General features: G+C 38.1%; 1 protein-coding gene across 3 annotated transcripts in view; it reads right to left on the reverse strand.

Moving 5' to 3' along the window:
* Positions 1–12,452, reverse strand: part of LOC133664325 (TRAF family member-associated NF-kappa-B activator-like) — a 58,994-nt gene that overhangs the window by 10,989 nt on the left and 35,553 nt on the right. For 2 of the 3 annotated variants that reach the window (XM_062068840.1, XM_062068839.1), the window contains exons 5-6: positions 2,214–2,266; positions 1,983–2,143 (exon numbers count right to left, since the gene is read on the reverse strand). In XM_062068840.1, coding sequence (XP_061924824.1) covers positions 1,983–2,143; positions 2,214–2,266 — 214 coding nt within the window. The remainder of the gene's footprint in view (positions 1–1,982; positions 2,144–2,213; positions 2,267–12,452) is intronic. The other variant, XM_062068841.1, reaches the window with a different exon arrangement.

Raw genomic sequence — 12,452 nt, forward strand, 5'->3', positions numbered from 1 at the left:
ATTACATACTGTATATACTATACTTACAGCATGATCAAAATATGGAAATGTTACATGTTATTATGAATGTTAATAGATACTACATACAGTATATACTTACAACCTAATCAAAATATGTAAATATGAGATGTTATTATGAATGTTCTTACTACATTACATGTATACTTACAGCATGATCAAATGATTGTTTATTTTATTTTATAATGTTTTCATTTTATTTTATTTGTATTTTGGGGGCGGGGGGGTGCGGGGCAAGGGATAAAAGTGTATGTTTCTCAGTACCTGTATTATGATTTCCCTATCAAATAAATAAATACAAAAATATATAAAAAAAGAAGATTAAAAATGAAAAAACAATTTAAAAAAATTGTAATCAAAATATGTAAATACTACATGTTATTATGAATGTTACTACATTACATACATACTTACAGTATGATCAAAATATGTAAATATTACATGTTATTATGAATGTTACTAGATACTACATATATACTTACAGCATGATCCAAATATGTAAATACGACATGTTATTATGAATGTTACTACATTACATACTGTATATACTTACAGCATGATCAAAATATGTCAATATTACATGTTATTATGAATGTTACTAGATACTACATATATACTTACAGCGTGATCAAAATATGTAAATATTACATGTTATTATGAATGTTACTAGATACTACATATATACTTACAGCATGATCAAAATATGTAAATATTACATGTTATTATGAATGTTACTACATTATATATATACTTACAGTGTGATCAAAATATGTAAATACGACATGTTATTATAAATGTTACTACATTACATATATACTTACAGCGTGATCAAAATATGTAAATATGACATGTTATTATGAATGTTACTACATTACATATATACTTACAGCATGATCAAAATATGTAAATATTACATGTTATTATGAATGTTACTACATTACATATATACTTACAGTATGATCAAAATATGTAAATACGACATGTTATTATAAATGTTACTACATTACATATATACTTACAGCATGATCAAAATATGTAAATATTACATGTTATTATGAATGTTACTACATTACATATATACTTACAGTATGATCAAAATATGTAAATATTACATGTTATTATGAATGTTACTAGATACTACATATATACTTACAGCATGATCCAAATATGTAAATACGACATGTTATTATGAATGTTACTACATTACATACTGTATATACTTACAGCATGATCAAAATATGTCAATATTACATGTTATTATGAATGTTACTAGATACTACATATATACTTACAGCATGATCAAAATATGTAAATATTACATGTTATTAAGAATGTTACTACATTACATATATACTTACAGTATGATCAAAATATGTAAATATTACATGTTATTATGAATGTTACTAGATACTACATATATACTTACAGCATGATCCAAATATGTAAATACGACATGTTATTATGAATGTTACTACATTACATACTGTATATACTTACAGCATGATCAAAATATGTCAATATTACATGTTATTATGAATGTTACTAGATACTACATATATACTTACAGCGTGATCAAAATATGTAAATACTACATGTTATTAAGAATGTTACTACATTGCATATATACTTACAGCATGATCAAAATATGTAAATATTACATGTTATTATGAATGTTACTACATTACATACTGTATATACTTACAGCATGATCAAAATATGTCAATACTACATGTTATTATGAATGTTACTAGATACTAGATATATACTTACAGCGTGATCAAAATATGTAAATACTACATGTTATTATGAATGTTACTACATTACATATATACTTACAGCATGATCAAAATATGTAAATATTACATGTTATTATGAATGTTACTAGATACTACATACATACTTACAGCATGATCAAAATATGTAAATATTACATGTTATTATGAATGTTAATAGATACTACATACTGTTGAAATATTTGGCGTCTTGTATTCTATATTCTTGAGTACCGTTTGCCATCTCAAGTCCTCCGCAGAATCTCTTGAGTTGATCTTTCTGCCTCCGAGATAGGGAGCGGATCTGCCGGAAGGTTCCATGAATGGCCTCCAGGGCCCCCAGCATGTCCTGACTGACACAGCAGTGACGGGTGAGAGAGAAACGCGGAGACGTGTGTCCATGTTACGAGAGAAAGGACGTACTACTCAACGCTGCCGTGGACAGGCCTCGCAGGAGTGACAGCAGCCGTGTTGTCCTACAGGAACAAGAAGCAAAAGGCACAAATCACTCGGAGTCGGAGGGAAGTTTACGGAACAAGCTCTACATTGGAAAATATGAGTAACAAAATAATAATACCAGTTGTTTTTGCTTGTAATGAGCAAAAATTGTCTTGGTAATATTTCTTGAAATAAGTCATTGTGTGAACACTCCAAAACATTCACACATGGTTTTCTACACCAAAATTAATATGTTACTATTCTTCCAGATTTCCCAGAATTCCAGGTTTTCCGGGACATTTTTCCCCTTAAAAATGAATTGGCCATTTTTCAAACTTCCACCTTTTCCACCTTCAACATATTCCACTCATCCTGGACATTCAAACTATCATTTTTCCAAGTTCAAAAAAATGTCAAGTATTTGAACATTTTCCAAAAAATTCCCGCTTTTCCCGAAATTCCCAAATTTCTATGAAATTCCCATTGAAAAGAATGGGATATATTTCAAAGTTTCACAACTCCTACATGTTTTATCCGATTCAAACCGTTCCAATTCCAAACTGTTCAGCCTATTCCAGAATCGCGGAAAATTCAAAAAATTCCCAGATTTCCAAGAATTCCAGGTTTTCCGGGAAATTTTTCCCACTCAAAATGAATTGGCCATTCTTCAAACTTGCACCTTTTCTACATTTTTCAACCCATTCAAACCATTCCACTTTCAACATATTCCACTCATCCTGGACATTCAAACTGTCATTTTTCCAAGTTCAAAAAAATTCCAGGAATTCCCAGAATTATCATTTTTTTCAAACGCATTTTTCACCCTTTTTTCTGTCGACTACTCCTTCCACATTTTTCAACCCACTTTGACAATTCCCCTGTCAAAACATTCCTCTTAATCAGGACAAAAAACGAAGTTGCTTTTTGAACTGGAAAAAATTCCCGGTTTTCCCGAAATGCCTTAACGCCATTTCTCAATTAAAAATGTTACTACTTCAACATTTCTCGACCGATTTGAAACATTCCAACACCAACCCTTTAGACTCATTCAGAACATTCAAGTCTTTTAACATTTTCCAAAAAATTCCCGCTTTTCCCCAAATTCCCATGAAATTCCCATTGAAAAGAAAATGACATTTTTCAAAGTTCCACAACTCCCACATTTTGTATCCGTTTCAAATCGTTCCAACTTCAAACTGTTCAGTCTGTTCCGGAATCGCGGCAAATTCCAAAAATTCCTAGAATTCCAGGTTTTCCAGGACATTTTTCCCCTTAAAAATGAATTGGCCATTTTTCAAACTTCCACCATTTCCACCTTCAACATATTCCACTCATCTTGGACATTCAAACTATCATTTTTCCAAGTATTTTAACATTTTCCAAAAAATTCCCGCTTTTCCCGAAATTCCCAAATTTCTATGAAATTCCCATTGAAAAGAATGGGACATTTTTCAAAGTTCCACAACCCCCACATGTTTTATCCATTTCAAACCATTCCAACTCCAAACTGTTCAGCCTATTCCAGAATCGCGGAAAATTCCAAAAATTCCCAGATTTCCAAGAATTCCAGGTTTTCCGGGACATTTTTCCCCTTAATAATGAATTGGCCATTTTTCAAGCTTCCACCATTTCCACATTTTTCAAACGATTCTAACCATTCCACCTTCAACATATTCCACTCATCCTGGACATTCAAACTGTCATTTTTCCAAGTTCAAAAAAATTCCAGGAATTCCCAGAATTATCATTTTTTTCAAACGCATTTTTCACCCTTTTTTCTGGAGACTACTCCTTCCACATTTTTCAACCCACTTTGACAATTCCACTGTCAAAACATTCCTCTTAATCAGGACAAAAAACTAAGTTGTTTTTTGAACTGGAAAAAATTCCCGGTTTTCCCGAAATTCCTTAACGCCATTTCTCAATTAAAAATGTTACTACTTCAACATTTCTCAACCGATTTGAAACATTCCAACACCAACCCTTTAATTTCATTCAGAACATTCAAGTTTTTTAACATTTTACAAAAAATTCCCGCTTTTCCCCAAATTCCCAAATTTCTATGAAATTCCCATTGAAAAGAAAATGACATTTTTCAAAGTTACACAACTCCCACATTTTGTATCCGTTTCAAATCGTTCCAACTTCAAACTGTTCAGTCTGTTCCGGAATCGCGGCAAATTCCAAAAATTCCCAGAATTCCAGGTTTTCCGGGACATTTTTACCCTTAAAAATGAATTGGCCATTTTTCAAACTTCCACCATTTCCACCTTCAACATATTCCACTCATCCTGGACATTCAAACTATCATTTTTCCAAGTATTTTAACATTTTCCAAAAAATTCCCGCTTTTCCCGAAATTCCCAAATTTCTATGAAATTCCTATTGAAAAGAATGGGACATTTTTCAAAGTTCCACAACCCCCACATGTTTTATCCATTTCAAACCATTCCAACTCCAAACTGTTCAGCCTATTCCAGAATCGCGGAAAATTCCCAAAATTCCCAGATTTCCAAGAATTCCGGGTTTTCCGGGACATTTTTCCCCTTAATAATGAATTGGCCATTTTTCAAGCTTCCACCATTTCCACATTTTTCAAACGATTCTAACCATTCCACCTTCAACATATTCCACTCATCCTGGACATTCAAACTGTCATTTTTCCAAGTTCCAAAAAATTCCAGGAATTCCCGAAATCACCTTTTTTTCAGACGCATTTTTCACCCTTTTTTCTGTCGACTACTCCTCCCATATTTTTCAACCCACTTCAACCGTTCCACCGTCAAATCATTCCTCTTAATCAGGACAAAAAACTAAGTTGTTTTTTGAACTTGAAAAATTCCTGGTTTTCCCAAAATTCCAGGAATTCCGTAATACCCTTTCTCAATTAAAAATGTTACTACTTCAACATTTCTCGACCGATTTGAAAAATTCCAACACTAACCCTTTAAACTCATTCAGAACATTCAAGTCTTTTAACATTTTTCAAAAAATTCCCGCTTTTCCAGAGATTCCCAAATTTCTACGAAATTCCCATTGAAAAGAATGGGACATTTTTCAAAGTTCCACAACTCCCACATGTTTTATCCGTTTCAAACCATTCCAACTTCAAACTGTTCAGCCTGTTCCGGAATCGCGGAAAATTCCCAGATTTCCCAGAATTCCAGGTTTTCCGGGACATTTTTCCCCTTAAAAATGAATTGGCCATTTTTCAAGCTTCCACCATTTCCACATTTTTCAAACGATTCTAACCATTCCACCTTCAACATATTCCACTCATCCTGGACATTCAAACTGTCATTTTTCCAAGTTCAAAAAAATTCCAGGAATTCCCGAAATTAACTTTTTTTCAGACGCATTTTTCACCCTTTTTTCTGGAGACTGCTCCTTCCATATTTTTCAACCCACTTCAACCGTTCCACCGTCAAATCACTCCTCTTAATCAGGACAAAAAAACTAAGTTGTTTTTTGAACTGGAAAAATTCCTGGTTTTCCCAAAATTCCAGGAATTCCGTAATACCATTTTTCAATTAAAAATCTTACTACTTCAACATTTCTCGACCGATTTGAAAAATTCCAACATCCACCCTTTAAACTCATTCAGAACATTCAAGTCTTTTAGCATGTTCCCAAAAATTCCCGCTTTTCCCGAAATTCCCAAATTTCTACGAAATTCCCATTGAAATGAATGGGCCATTTTTCAAAGTTCCACAACTCCCACATGTTTTATCCATTTCAAACCATTCCAACTTCAAACTGTTCAGCCTGTTCCGGAATCGCGGAAAATTCCCAGATTTCCCAGAATTCCAGGTTTTCCGGGACATTTTTCCCCTTAAAAATGAATTGGCCATTTTTCAAGCTTCCACCATTTCCACATTTTTCAAACGATTCTAACCATTCCACCTTCAACATATTCCACTCATCCTGGACATTCAAACTGTCATTTTTCCAAGTTCAAAAAAATTCCAGGAATTCCCGAAATTAACTTTTTTTCAGACGCATTTTTCACCCTTTTTTCTGGAGACTGCTCCTTCCATATTTTTCAACCCACTTCAACCGTTCCACCGTCAAATCACTCCTCTTAATCAGGACAAAAAAACTAAGTTGTTTTTTGAACTGGAAAAATTCCTGGTTTTCCCAAAATTCCAGGAATTCCGTAATACCATTTTTCAATTAAAAATCTTACTACTTCAACATTTCTCGACCGATTTGAAAAATTCCAACATCCACCCTTTAAACTCATTCAGAACATTCAAGTCTTTTAGCATGTTCCCAAAAATTCCCGCTTTTCCCGAAATTCCCAAATTTCTACGAAATTCCCATTGAAATGAATGGGCCATTTTTCAAAGTTCCACAACTCCCACATGTTTTATCCATTTCAAACCATTCCAACTTCAAACTGTTCAGCCTGTTCCGGAATCGCGGAAAATTCCCAGATTTCCCAGAATTCCAGGTTTTCCGGGACATTTTTCCCCTTAAAAATGAATTGGCCATTTTTCAAGCTTCCACCATTTCCACATTTTTCAAATGATTCTAACCATTCCACCTTCAACATATTCCACTCATCCTGGACATTCAAACTGTCATTTTTCCAAGTTACAAATAATTCCAGGAATTCCCGAAATTACCTTTTTTTCAGACGCATTTTTCACCCTTTTTTCTGTCGACTACTCCTCCCATATTTTTCAACCCACTTCAACCGTTCCACCGTCAAATCATTCCTCTTAATCAGGACAAAAAACTAAGTTGTTTTTTGAACTTGAAAAATTCCTGGTTTTCCCAAAATTCCAGGAATTCCGTAATACCCTTTCTCAATTAAAAATGTTACTACTTCAACATTTCTCGACCGATTTGAAAAATTCCAACACTAACCCTTTAAACTCATTCAGAACATTCAAGTCTTTTAACATTTTTCAAAAAATTCCCGCTTTTCCCGAAATTTCCAAATTTCTACGAAATTCCCATTGAAAAGAATGGGAAATTTTTCAAAGTTCCACAACTCCCACATGTTTTATCCGTTTCAAACCATTCCAACTTCAAACTGTTCAGCCTGTTCCGGAATCGCGGAAAATTCCCAGATTTCCCAGAATTCCAGGTTTTCCGGGACATTTTTCCCCTTAAAAATGAATTGGCCATTTTTCAAGCTTCCACCATTTCCACATTTTTCAAACGATTCTAACCATTCCACCTTCAACATATTCCACTCATCCTGGACATTCATACTATCATTTTTCCAAGTTCAAAAAAATTCCACAGATTCCTGTTTTTTCAAACACTTTCTTCACCCTTTTTTCTGTCGACTACTCCTTCCACATTTTCCAACCCACTTTGACAATTCCACTGTCAAAACATTCCTCTTAACCATCCATCCATCCATTTTTCTACCGCTTATTCACTTAACCAGAACTGGAAAAAATTCCCGGTTTTCCCGAAATTCCTTAACGCCATTTCTCAATTAAAAATGTTACTCCGTCAACATTTCTTGACCGATTCCCGGATTTCCAAGAATTCACAGTTTTCAGGGACATTTCAAAATGAAGTGTCCATTTTTTGGGGAACTTCCACAATTCTCAAATTTTTCAACCTATTCAAACCATTCCAACATCAACACAGTCGACTCATCCAACTAACACTTTCCCAAGTTCCAAACCAAATTCCAATTTTCCTGGAAATTCAAACTCTTCAACATTCAAACCATTCCAACATTCCAACTATTCTTGCATTCATACTACATTCCGTCAGCATTTCACTTCAACTTCAGCATTGGAGCATTCACACGCAATTCCTTCAGGGCAGCGCCTGAGAGCTGCAGCCAGCCACCATGGCCCCCTCACTCCCCTCCCCTGCTAGATATCTCGAGATGTATGTTGTATATGTGCTTTGCTATGGAGGTTTTTTCCCACTCCAGACTAGGCCCCCTTAGGAGCCCAGTCTACATTGTATTTTTTTACTCATCCTTCCCCAGCGTTTACCTTTTTCCCATCTTTTACGGGGCGCCTTGTGGCGACCTATCAGCGTTCCTGTTCTGTAATCCTGTACCCTGTTTGTTTGTGTCATCTTGAACGGGTTTGTGCTGAAAACAAAGTTCCGTTGTACTTGCGCAATGACAATAAAGACCTATCCTATCCTATCCTTTTTAAGCTTTAAAAACTTAAAATGGCCTGGAAATGATCAATAAAACGTATGAGTTATATGTACTAATCCTGTGAAGTTGTGTGCCTTGTGATGCTCAAAAGTCGTATGTTCTTCCTCAGAAGACCTCAAAACAAGTTCTTCATCTCACTGGAGAATGACCATGGAGGGGATTGTATGACATTTGTTTACATATTTTGACTACAAATGAGAAATATTTACTTGTTTACATTGAAAGATTTGAAAGGAAGTGTATTGTACTGTATTTTGTATATCATGTATATTATATTAGGGAACGGCGTGGCGCAGGTTGGCAGAGTGGCCGTGCCAGCAACCTGAGAGTTCCTGGTTCGATCCCCACCTTCTACCAACTTTGTCATGCTCGTTGTGTCTGTAAATAAATCAATTGTGAGTTGTTCCAGTGTAGATGTAGTTGCTGCTTTGATGAATAGACAGCAAGTCAAGTGTTCCTAGTTATCCTCTGGCGCCCTCTTGTGACGTGAGAGTGAAGTGCTTACTGCAGTGTTTTTCAACCACTGTGCCGCTGCACACTAGTGTGAATAATGCTGTATAATAGACTGTATTTATATTATTCACATGTGAATAATGCTGTATAATAGACTGTATTTATATTCACATTTGAATAATGCTGTATAATAGACTGTATTTATATTATTCCCATGTGAATAATGCTGTATAATAGACTGTATTTATATTATTCACATGTGAATAATGCTGTATAATAGACTGTATTTATATTCACATTTGAATAATGCTGTGTAATAGACTGTATTTATGTTATTCACATGTGAATAATGCTGTATAATAGACTGTATTTATATTATTCCCATGTGAATAATGCTGTATAATAGACTGTATTTATGTTATTCACATGTGAATAATGCTGTATAATAGACTGTGTTTGTTATTCACATTTGAATAATGCTGTACAATAGACTGTATTTATGTTTTTCACATGTGAATAATGCTGTATAATAGACTGTATTTATGTTATTCACATGTGAATAACGCTGTATAATAGACTGTATTTATGTTATTCACTAGTGTGTGAATGTGAGTGTGAATGTTGTCTGTCTATCTGTGTTGGCCCTGCGATGAGGTGGCGACTTGTCCAGGGTGTACCCCGCCTTCCGCCCGATTGTAGCTGAGATAGGCTCCAGCGCCCCCCGCCACCCCAAAGGGAATAAGCAGTAGAAAATGGATGGATGGACATGTGAATAATGCTGTATAATAGACTGTATTTATATTATTCACATGTGGCTAATGCTGTATAATAGACTGTATTTATATTTACATGTGACTAATGCTGTATAATAGACTGTATTTATGTTATTCACATGTGAATAATGCTGTATCATCATCAGGCCTCCGTCAGTCGTAACGACTATGGAAACTGCGCCAGTCCAGAGGTCAAGTTTAAACTCAGCGACAACGCCTGCTGTGGCTGATGAGTCCGATGTGGGAGAGGCAAACACGGCCGCATTTACTGCAGATGTAGCTGGAAGGCGCAACTGCAGGAGTGCGTGTCTTCCGCTTGGTTCTTTTTTCATTGGCTGTGGCATGGATCTTTTCCTCGCCAGTCTTCAGCTGTTTGTGAAGGACACTGCGCCATTTGCTGCGGTCAGCTGCTGCATCTTCCCAGTGTTCAGTGTTTATGTCCAGGGCTTTCATGTCCCGCTTGCAGACATCTTTGAAGCGCAGTTTTGGCCGGCCAACAGATCTCTTGCCAGAGCCAAGTTCGCCATACAGGATGTCCTTTGGGATACGTCCATCCTCCATACGGCACACGTGGCCGAGCCAACGCAGCCTGCGTTGTCTGAGCAGCGTGAACATGGTAGGAAGACCAGCGCGTTCGAGGACCTGGGCATTCGTCACCTTGTCACTCCAATGGATGCCGAGGATGCGGCGAAGGCAGCGCATGTGGAAGGTGTTCAGTTTGCGCTCCTGTTTGGAGTATGTTGTCCATGTTTCGCTGCCGTAGAGAAGAGTGCTGACGATGCAGGCGTTGTACACTGCCATCTTGGTAGGAGTTGTCAGCTTCCGGTTCTCCCAGACGCGGGTCGTGAGGCGCCCTAGGGTTGTGGCAGCTTTGCCAATACGTTTGTTGATCTCACCGTCGAGGGACAGATTGTCACTGATGGTGGATCCCAGGTATGTAAATTGGTGTACGACTTTGAGTTGGTACTCATCGATTGTGATGGCTGGTGGAGTGTCCACTTCCTGACTCAGCACATTGGTCTTTTTTAGGCTGATGGTAAGCCCGAAGTCTTTGCAGGCCTGGGAGAATCTGTCCATAAGGCACTGGAGTTCTTGTTCAGTGTGTGAAACGATGGCGGCATCATCAGCAAAAAGCATGTCCCGAATGATTGTCTCACGGACTTTGGTCCTTGCTTTAAGACGGGCTAGGTTGAAAAGTCGGCCGTCAGATCTGGTACGTAGATATACCCCTTCTGTTGCAGTCCCAAAAGCATGATTGATGAGCAGGGCAAAGAAGATGCCGAAAAGGGTAGGAGCAACGACGCAACCTTGCTTGACTCCGCTCTTAATGTCAAATGGGTTGGATATGCTACCCTCATACTGGATGGTTGCCTTCATGTCGTCATGAAAAGATCTAATGAGGCTATGGAGCTTTGGAGGGCATCCGATCTTGGGTAGGATGCTGAAGAGCCCTTCTCTGCTAACCAGGTCGAAGGCCTTGGTCAGGTCAATGAAGGATATGTACAGGGGCTTCTGTTGTTCCCTGCATTTCTCCTGAAGTTGGCGTAGGGAGAATATCATGTCCACTGTAGAGCGCTTGGCGCGAAAGCCGCATTGAGATTCCGGGTAAATGCGCTCAGCAAGTTTTTGAAGGCGGACAAGCACAACACGGGCATAGAGTTTCCCTACGATATTCAGGAGGGAGATGCCCCTGTAATTGTTACAGTCGCTCCTGTCACCCTTATTTTTGTAAAGGGTGACAATCTTGGCATCTCTCATGTCTTGCGGCACGGCTCCCTCTTTCCAGCACTGGCAGAGGACATCATGCAAAGGCTGCAGGAGGGTGTCTTTACAGCGCTTGATGAGGTCTGGGGGGATGCCATCAGTACCAGGTGCTTTGCCAGTTGCTAAGCTGTCGATCGCTTTGTGAAGTTCAGCAAGTGTTGGTTCAGCATCTAATTCCTCAATGATGGGCAGCTGTTCAATGGCATCAAGGGCTGAGGCGACGACAGTGTTCTCTCTGGAATAGAGTTCTGAATAGTGCTCTACCCATCTGTCCATCTGCTTGCCCTTGTCAGTGATATATTCCCCACTGGTGGTCTTTAGGGTGGCTGTTTTGCTCTGTGTTGGACCCAGAGCAGTCTTGATGCCCTCGTACATCCCCCTGATGTTACCTGAGGTAGCTGCAGACTGGATGGATTCACTGAGTTGTTGCCAGTATTCATTGGCACAATGTCTTGCAGTCTGTTGCACTTTGCTTCTTGTAGTTCTCAGTGCTTGCAGGGACTTCTCATTTGGGGAGCGTTTGTATTCAGCGAGGGCAGCTCGCTTTGCTTCAATGACGGGGGTCATCTCACTGGACTTGGCAACAAACCAGTCGTTGTTTTTGAAGATCTTCCTCCCAAAAGTCGCAAGGGCTGTTTTCTGAATGGCCTCCCTGAGGTGGCCCCATTTCTCAGAGGCAGAGTAGTGCTGGTGTTCTTCAGATAGGATGTTGTTGAGAGACTTGGCAAACTCTTCTACTTTCTCTGGAAGATGCATGCTGGTGGAATCAATGCGGGGCTTGCCTTTCTGTTTGGAGTTGTGAAACATTTTTGGTTGTAGCCTGATCTTGCAACAGACAAGTGAATGGTCGGTGTCGCAGTCTGCGCTGTGGTAACTACGAGTAACGAGCACAAACTTGAGGCTGGCTTGTCGGATCAGGATCATGTCTAGCTGATGCCAATGCTTTGAGCGGGGATGGCGCCATGTCACTTTGTGCTGTGGTTTCGTCTGAAAGTAGGAGTTGGTGACGCAAAGGTTATGGTAGGAACAGAACTCCAGTAGCCGTTGCCCATTGTCATTGACCTTGCCAACTCCGAAGTGTCCAAGACA

The sequence above is a fragment of the Entelurus aequoreus genome, linkage group LG14 (genome assembly GCF_033978785.1).
Source record: "Entelurus aequoreus isolate RoL-2023_Sb linkage group LG14, RoL_Eaeq_v1.1, whole genome shotgun sequence".
Taxonomy (NCBI): Eukaryota; Metazoa; Chordata; class Actinopteri; order Syngnathiformes; family Syngnathidae; genus Entelurus; species Entelurus aequoreus.